The sequence below is a fragment of the Bidens hawaiensis genome, unplaced genomic scaffold (genome assembly GCF_021521415.1).
Source record: "Bidens hawaiensis isolate Kalapana, Puna unplaced genomic scaffold, B.hawaiensis_p1.1 tig00012605_1, whole genome shotgun sequence".
Taxonomy (NCBI): Eukaryota; Viridiplantae; Streptophyta; class Magnoliopsida; order Asterales; family Asteraceae; genus Bidens; species Bidens hawaiensis.
Genome location: NW_027492035.1, coordinates 453904 through 463298, shown reverse-complemented (window position 1 = coordinate 463298; position 9395 = coordinate 453904). Strand labels below are relative to the sequence as shown.

Genomic DNA, 9395 nt, shown 5'->3' with positions numbered 1-9395 from the left:
TCTTTTTGTTTTTGTATATGTATTAATAGTTTTGAAAGATAGCACATGTGTTGGTGTTGGCTCGGTGGTTGTGTTGATAAGTTAAAGTCTTTGTGCCGGTTTGCAACCCGGGTTTGAATCCTAGTTTCAGTGGATCATTCTTCAATTATTTTAATTGTGTTATTTATGTTTTTGTGTACCATAAGAATAGATTGTCTTTCAACATTAACTTTAGCGTGGATTGGATAGTTGTTTTGTTAGGTGAAACGGACCGAGTTTGCGTACAATCACCGCATTTTGTTTTAACATCGGTACAGTAACGAAAACTGACAGAATACCAATTTTGTTTTTATTTTTACTATTTTAGTTCCGGTATCGTAACAAACGTGACGGAGACCGATCAAATTTGTGTATACTCATCGCCCGAGATCAACAACACTCGGGTTTTACCAAAGCCCGAGCTTTACTGACAGACGACACCCCATTGGTCCACCTCAGTTTTTAAATTGTTTTCGTTTTAGTTCTGATGCCATAACGCACATAACCTAAACTGACCGAATTCGTGTTGACTTACCGCCTCAAAACATAGACCTACAATGCTTGGGTTTTACCAACGCCCGAGTTATACCAACCTGCCCGACGCATTACACTAGTATCGTATAATTTAGGATTTTGGTGCCGCTATGCTTCTTATTGGACCAAGTGTTGGAGTATTATTGGTCCACACAATTTGTTTAGTTTTTTTTTTCTTTTTTCTTTATTCTTTTGTTTTAATATGTGAACTTAACAAAACCGACCAAAACAAATGTAACAGAAATCGATCAAATTCATGTCGACTCATTGCCTGAACGTTTTACCAACCTTTTTTTAGCTTTGGTACAGTAAGGAATGTAACCGAAACCGATCGAATTAGCGTCGACACACCGCCTCAACACCCGGACCGACAACGCTCGGGTTTTACAAACATCCAGGTTTTACCAGCGCCTGGGTTTCACCGACCTTTTGTTGTAGTGCCGGTACCGTAACGAACATAAATTACACCAAAATAAATTTGCATCAACTCCCTGTTGCAACGCCCGTGACCGACAACCGTCGGGTTTTACCAACGTCCGTGTTTAAACGACCTAATAAACGTCGTTTTAAATATTTTTTTATATGTTAATTTGAAATTTTTATTTTTTGGGTTTAACTTGAATTTTTTTAGGTTTAGTTCCTATGGTGTAATGAATGTAACCAATACTTTCCAAATTCATGTCGATTCCCCGCTGCAACGCTCAGGTTTTACCAACAAATTATCCACGCAATGTGTGCGGGAAAATCCGTGTTGTTACTGTTACTGTTAACAGCAACGGACTTTTTAATATGTTAATTTTTTTTAATTATAAGTTATACGGGTGTCGCTATTGTTCGTTGCGTTGCCAGATTAATTTTCTTAATTTAGTGTTAGTATCTTAACAAACTTAACCACACCAACCGAATCAACATTAGTGCATTGCGGCAATGCAACTGGTACATAAACAGATTCTAGCTGCCTTGGCGTAATGCGACAGGTAAAACACTAGTATAGTATAATTAAGAAGTTTGGTGCCATAATTTTTTTATTATTATTTTATTAGTTTTATTTTTATGTAAATCATTTTAATGTTTAAATAATTATGATATCTTAGTGTGTTGGTTGTTGTTAGGTTTCATAATCCTAGAAGAGGAAACTTTGCATAGACAGGTTCGAGGTGTACATGGAACAAAATTTCTTAGACCTTTTTTTTTTCTAATTCCTTTCTTGATTTTTTTGGTTTCTTTTTTGTTTTTTAGTCATTTTATTTGTGTTTTTTTTTCTAAATATGTTAATATAAATAAGAGTTTTTTGTGCCGCAAATACGTCATTGTCCCACTTGATGACATCTTATTGGTGCAAAATATTTCCTTTTGTTTTGTTTTAGTTTCAACATATAACAAATGTAAAGAAAGCCGATTGAATGCCAATTTTGTTTTTTGCTATGTTTTAGTTCCGGTATCTTATTAAATGTGTCGAAAACTAACCAAATTCGCGCAGACTCACTGCGTTTGTTTTAGTTCAAGTATCGTAACGAGCGTAACGAAAACCGAGCGAATGTTGATTTTGTTTTTTAGTTCCGGTACTGTAATGAACGTGACGAAAACCGATCGAGGTCTAATTTGCATAGACTCACCGCCTCAACGCCAGGGATCGACAATAGTCGGGTTTTACCAACCATTGTCACCCCATTCGTGCACCTCAATTTTTATACGTTTTGTTTTATTTTTTGTTTTAGTTTGGTACAATAATGCACAAAACCAAAGCCGATCGAATTTTACGTCGACTTACCAGCTCAACGCTTGGATTTGGAATCGACAACGCTTGGATTTTACCACAGCCCGGCGCAACGCGCCGGGTATAACTCTGGTTTGTTTATACCGGTTTTTAGTTGAAAATTAACACGACACTACAAAATAAATTCGTTAATAGAAGTCGGCAAGTCGCACACTCGCCTGTCGCAGTAATCAGGAGAAATGGCCCGAGGACTAATTTATCTTAAGCCCACTCAAAGTTAGGACAGACTCCGTTCATCCAAGTATCCAAATTCCAACATACAGTATGAAAACTGTTGGGCCTTTAAAGTATGGCCGTAGCCCACAGACCAAGCATACAACTACACAAGTATACTGGACGTTCATATTTTCATGATCTCAATAATGGGATTCACCATTAGGTATTCGGTTAGGTGACTTGTATTTTATGCTTTATAGATTTCTTCATTCCAAATTACTTCACTAGGCCATACTTGCTTTACGTCATGGGTTAAATAGAGAGTGCTAGTTAAAACGTCACATAGACATGAAGCCATTAACTAACTAACCCTTTAACTAATGCGTTTTGAAGTAACTATAAATTAAATAAAAGAGATAAAAACAAAAGAAGAAATTTTGATTGGTGCATTGAGGGTGGACCCACCTGATTTAGCCCTCTTACGTGATAACACAATAACGAAAAAGGGGAAACATGGGTGGCGCCTCGACCGTGTTTTGGTTTAACGGGTTCAAAGATTCAATTCTTTTTGAGTTTGGAGCTTAATCAATATTAACAAATTGGAACTTTTAACCATATGATGGATGGATGTTATTGAAACAATTTTTGTTAGAAGGCCCAACTCAAATAGACTACAATTGCATCACATATTTTGATATTGATAACATTAAACTACAAACAAGTGATAATAAGTATTTTTGTCAATACTCGGTAAAAAAGAAAATGACAGAGTTTGAAAAAGTAAATAAATAAATATTTAATTTTATTTGGGATGGAGAAAACTAGAAAAGAAGACTTGGTCAGGAATAGAATAAGATGGGATTAATAAGATGGGAATATGGGATTAGTAGTCAAGTGTTGTGTGTTTTGTTTCAACAACAATCTAGGCCAAGACCATTTCTTTCCTTCTTTCTTTATTTATTTACTGCTGACTTATTCCTCTTGCTCTTTCTCACCTCCTTTCTTCTTTTCTTACTTTATATTTTTAAATAATGTTGCAACCTCAGTCAACCTTAACATTACTTCATATTAAAGTCAATTTGCTGCTGCTAAAACATACCATCAATCCAAACCAACATCTTTATAACATCTTCATCGAACCTTCAACTGCCCAACTATCCTAAATACTTCCTTTTCTAACTTATCCTCCTGTTCCTATTTATAAACCCGCAAATATTCAAACCATCATTTACACATACATACTTAAGAGTTTTAACTTTACGTCACGCCGATGAAGCCCTCCAACCAACAACCTTCTCGTCGTCGTCCCAACCTAACCTTACCACTACCACCACCACAGCCGCAACCGCAAACAGCCGTCCCTCTGCCTCTTCCACCCTCCTCAAGCCAACCCATCAACTTCTCTCAACTCGTCCGCCTCAACAGAATCGGCAGTGGCAGTGGGGGTACCGTCTACAAAGTCCTCCATCGCCCCACCGCCACCTTATACGCCCTCAAAGTAATCTATGGCACACACGACCAAGACGCCCGACACCAAATTCGTCGTGAAATCGAGATCCTACGTGGAGTGGACAACCTTAACGTGGTCAAGTGTCACGACATGTTTGATCGTGCGGGTGAGATTCAAGTACTCCTCGAATACATGGATTGTGGATCACTCGAAGGAACTCATTTGTCCAACGAGGCCGCTTTAGCCGATCTTACTCGTCAAATTCTCTCGGGTCTTTACTACCTCCATCGACATAAGATCGTCCATCGTGACATCAAACCATCCAACTTACTAATCAACTCTAGAAAACAAGTAAAGATTGCGGATTTTGGTGTTTCTAGAATCTTGGAACAAACCATGGATCCTTGTAACTCTGCGGTTGGGACGATCGCTTACATGAGTCCTGAACGAATAAACACGGACTTAAATGAGGGAAAATACGACGGGTGCGCAGGAGATATCTGGAGCGTGGGTGTCAGCATTTTGGAATTCTATATTGGCCGGTTTCCGTTTAAGGTAGGAAGGCAGGGTGATTGGGCTAGCCTTATGTGTGCTATATGCCTGACACACCCGCCCCAGGCGCCTGCAACGGCGTCTCCGGAGTTTCGAGATTTTGTAAATTGTTGTTTGCAGATAGATCCTGCAAGGAGGTGGACCGCAGCGCAGTTGCTACGACACCCGTTCGTGACGGGTGCAGTCGTTAAACATAAACATAACTTTAATGAGACGCATCCGACGTATCAACTACTTCCTCCACCACCTCAATTTTCTTCATCCTCTTAGTCTTTGTTGTTATTATTCTATTTGATCATGTTTTCTTGTAACATGTATTTGTGTTTTATTTTGTGGAAAAAGACTTAATTAATGTGTTAGGAAATGAAATTCCTATTTATTTGTTTATCCCTTAAAATAATAATCATATTATTTATAAAACATTTCCCTTTTGTTTGTGTCTAATTAATTACCTAGTAACAATCTTAATAATAATTTGTATGACTCATTATTCTATTCTCACACTGACATGCTTTAATCATGTTACAATCATTTCATCTCTACTTCAATATCTTACTTTTCAACTCAACTATCAACTAATGTAATACAAGTCAAAACTCACAACACCCGGTTTCAACTTCCTACACGTCTCTAGTATAAAGTCTTTTCTAAATCATCATATATAAAAATACAATACAAAATCTATCACTAAAGAAAAGAAAAATACAAAACTTTTGATATTTTAAAAAAATAATAATATAAATGATTATTAAGATGAAGAAACACAAAAACATATTTAAGTGACAAATGATTGACCTAGTCAAAACCAATCTCCACGCTACACAAATCTCCACCGTTGATGAAACAATGTCTAATTTTGTTATAAAAAGATAAAAAAGAAATAGATATGGATATTGGGGAGGAAGGTTCCTCATGCATCTGCAAATACAATTACAATTACAATTACAATTACAGAATTATATGCCGCCTTGGCCTTCATTCAACTCCCCACCAATCTCCGCCTTATTCCAGATCCAAATCCAGATTCAACTTAATAATACATACATAATATAAGTATATAACATAACATAACATAATATAATATAAGATACGTACATACATATTTCACTTCATCTGCTTGCAGTTGTGATATGATCTGCCTATGTCTTTAAATCGACTCTGATCAAGGTTACTACTTTCTTTACTTTACTTTACTTTTTAGTTATGACTAATTAATTAACCGCTGTATTAATTATTATCAGTCTTCCCTGTTTGTCAAAGTCTAATAAATTTATAGGTTTTGTAGGGCGACTAGAACTCGATCTATTACTTTTGTTTGAAGATCGATTGATTTTGCTCATTTAACTGCTCACATTGTTGTTTTATTGCCACTGGTAAAAAAACTAACTCGGATTTATAGGGTTGTAGATCTCAATTTGATTTGGTGAAGTTTGAAAGCACAGTTACTTGTCCTTAAAATGGATCAAAGTTGAATCTAGCATTAATGTATCGAAAAAGGAACTGAATTTCATTGTTTCCGGTTTTCGCTTAGTCGGTAGCGCAATGACTAGTTTTATGGTATAATACAAGATTTAAAGCTACTTAAAAAAGATTTAATCGACACCGATTTTTTTAAGAACAAACCTAGACGAGATAATTGTTTTTGGGAGGAGAATGGGTACCATTGAAGACGAGTGGTGTACAAAAGAAGAAATAATCGTGTTAACTTTGTAAGCCATAGTAATATTTATTTTTGTTTCCAACACACAGACGTCAACTGTTACGTTCTCTCAAACATCTTAGACCTTCTAGTTTCATTTCTTTTCCTTTCGACAACAACGGTTTATATACGTGTGGTTCCTTTAAAAAAACACAACCAAATAACTTGTGTTTGCCTGTGTCAACGTTTTTCGTATCAACGTTGTACTTGCTCTTCTAACACCAAGATTGAACTATTTTAACTGTTAAGGGAATTTTAATACCAATCTTATACTTGTTGACTCTACTCTATGTAATCGTGCTTTCATCAAGGTTTCTATCCGGTATAATATGACGTATGCAAAAAGAATGATTTTTTTAGATGGAATGCATAGTTAATCAAGTTAATTACAATTGTTTATGAATCTTGCAGATGGGATCTAATAGCATGGAATTATCATCAGAAAATATCAATTTGGACTCTGATGAGGAGAGCCCGTTAACATTATCACAATCTGCAGGTGCAAAACAATCTTTTCAGTTCGAGGCATCTCATACAAGTGTCCCCAAACCTAAATCACTAATTGTCAGAAAGTTGCAAAACTCTGCTCTCCACAGTGTCTATGTTGTCTTGTTTAAAGCAAAGATCAATGTTTTGCTTCCTTTTGGACCCCTTGCGGTTTTACTACATTACGTCACCGGCAGCCATGTAAGAACTTTCTTTTTACCTCGAATATCAAAGTCAAGAATTTGTTCACAGTTTTCCTTATTTATTTCTCTTGAACATCAGGGATGGGTCTTCTTTTTCAGCTTACTGGGAATTACACCTTTAGCTGAACGATTGGGCTATGCAACTGAGTACGATTTTGTCTTTAATCTCATTGTGGTTTTCCGGTTTTCCCTTCCTTTTTTGAACCTTTTTTTTTAAATTGTTTTACCCTGTTTTTCAGGCAGCTCGCGTGCTATACAGGGAATACAGGTAAATAACATCCCGTATTTATAAACAAACATCTTATTTATTTGGTTGCGCGCAATATCAAACAAGGATTAAGTATTTATTGGTTGGATGTGCAGTTGGAGGTCTTCTAAATGCCACATTTGGCAATGCAACAGAAATGATTATTTCGATATATGCATTAAAGAATGGGATGATAAGGGTTGTTCAGCAGTCATTATTAGGATCCATCTTATCAAACATGTTATTAGTGCTTGGTTGTGCTTTCTTTACTGGCGGCGTAGTTCACTATCCAAAAGTTCAACGTTTCAACCAAGTAATTCATCGCTATTTTGAACTTCATATAATGGAAGGGTTGAATTGTATCTCTTAAAAAGGATAGCATTCATTTCTGTGTAGTTAATTATGTTTACAGACAGCTGCAATAGTTAGTTCTGGGCTGCTGTTGATGGCTGTAATGGGAATTCTTTTTCCAGCTGTGCTTCATTTTACTCGCACAGAAGTTCATTTTGGGAAGTCTGAGTTGGCACTTTCAAGATTCAGCAGTTGTATAATGCTGGTGGCATATGCAAGCTATCTTTTCTTTCAACTTAAAAGCCATACTAATCTTTATGATTCAGTCGATGAGGTATTGTTCAAAGCCTTCTATTTTAGTTTATCTTAAAAATATTTCCCCTTCCAAAATGATTTATCAAGGATCCTGTTTTGTCTTTAGTTGTATTATATCACTAAACCATATTAATTGTTTGTTTCTAAAACTGTGTGCTCTTCTTAGGGTAAAATTGACATTTTTTCTATTTATTGCACATTCCTTAAAACAACTATGTCTTTTGTCTAGCGGGCAGATAATATGCACGTGTTTGTAAGTTTTTAACAAGGGTTAAATGCAGGAAAGAGAAAATAACGAGGATGATTCTGATGAAGAAGAGGTTCCCAAGATTACTATGTGGGAATCGATTACCTGGCTTACAATCTTGACATTATGGGTGTCTGTATTATCTGGATATCTCGTCGATGCCATACAGGTAGGTAACTTTGGGTTATGGGTGCGGCTCAATGGTCCTTTGATTTCTATTGTTGATTGTGATTGATATGTCGCAGGGAGCATCTGAGTCATGGAATATGCCGGTGTCTTTTATTAGTGTAATCCTGCTTCCTATCGTTGGTAATGCGGCTGAACATGCAAGTGCCATCATGTTTGCCATGAAAGATAAACTTGTAAGCCTTTAATTGGTTCATATAAAACATACATAGGTATGTAATTTAATGACTGTCTAATTCTTTTTGTTTTATTTTATTTATAGGACATTACGCTCGGAGTAGCAATTGGATCATCAACTCAGATATCCATGTTTGTGGTAATGCCACGCGTTCTTTTCTCAGAAATTGACAGTGTTAAATTTAATAAATATTAATGATATGATACCCTTTTATTTTTCACAAATACAGATCCCGTTCTGTGTGGTTGTTGGTTGGATAATGGGGCAGCCAATGGACTTGAACTTTCAGCTTTTTGAGACTGCAACTCTATTTATCACAGTGCTAGTTGTTGCATTTATGCTGCAGGTATTTGCGTCTATCATCCTTCGGTGTGTGTATTGTTAGTTGTAAGTTGTAACTAATGATTTGGTGTGCTTACAGGAAGGAACATCAAACTACTTCAAAGGTGTTATGCTGATCCTCTGTTATCTGATTGTTGCTGCCAGTTTCTTTGTGCATGTGGATAAATCTGGTGAGTAATATCATAAATGAATCAGCTTGTTCAATATCTAAAAGCAAAATAGTATTTTACCAAACATGCGCAAATAATGTTGGATTGATGACGATGTGTTTGCGTGATGCAGATGATGAGTAGGCCGGGACTGATGGCGACGGTTGTAATTTCGTGAGGCAGTATTAGTTGACGATCATGTAGAATTGTCAAAAATAAAAAAAAGGTTTGGTTTGGGTTGATGTAAGCAGCCAGCCAGTCAGTAGTAAAATGAAATGAGATGAAGAGGTGCCTACAACATGTAAAAATCTAGTCATGTGTTTTGTGTATTTTTCTCCTCTCTTCTATACAATAAACCGCCTTTTTATTTTTTATGATAATTATTTGATAGCATACCCGCCGTTTTTTTGAATGAAGATGAGATTTTTTTTAATGGTATTCTTGTATACGGGTAAAGTAATGAAATTAATAGGAATAATAATTTTTTTTATGATAATTATTTGAAAGCATTGCCGCCGTTTTTTTGAATGAAGATGAGATTTTTTTAATGGTATTCTTGTATACG

General features: G+C 36.0%; 1 protein-coding gene and 1 pseudogene across 1 annotated transcript; both read left to right on the top strand.

The window, feature by feature from the left end:
- The first annotated feature begins 3755 nt into the window (after window positions 1-3755).
- LOC143541488 (mitogen-activated protein kinase kinase 4 pseudogene) lies at window positions 3756-4757 on the top strand (annotated as a pseudogene).
- A 1827-nt stretch (window positions 4758-6584) lies between these two features.
- On the top strand, window positions 6585-9050 carry LOC143541487 (vacuolar cation/proton exchanger 3-like). Its single transcript, XM_077034306.1, has 10 exons — window positions 6585-6873; window positions 6955-7022; window positions 7210-7435; window positions 7535-7747; window positions 8010-8144; window positions 8221-8337; window positions 8424-8477; window positions 8569-8685; window positions 8761-8851; window positions 8964-9050. Exons 1-10 carry the CDS (start codon window positions 6598-6600, stop codon window positions 8972-8974), a joined length of 1308 nt encoding a protein of 435 aa, XP_076890421.1. The 5' UTR covers window positions 6585-6597; the 3' UTR covers window positions 8975-9050.
- Window positions 9051-9395: the final 345 nt, after the last annotated feature.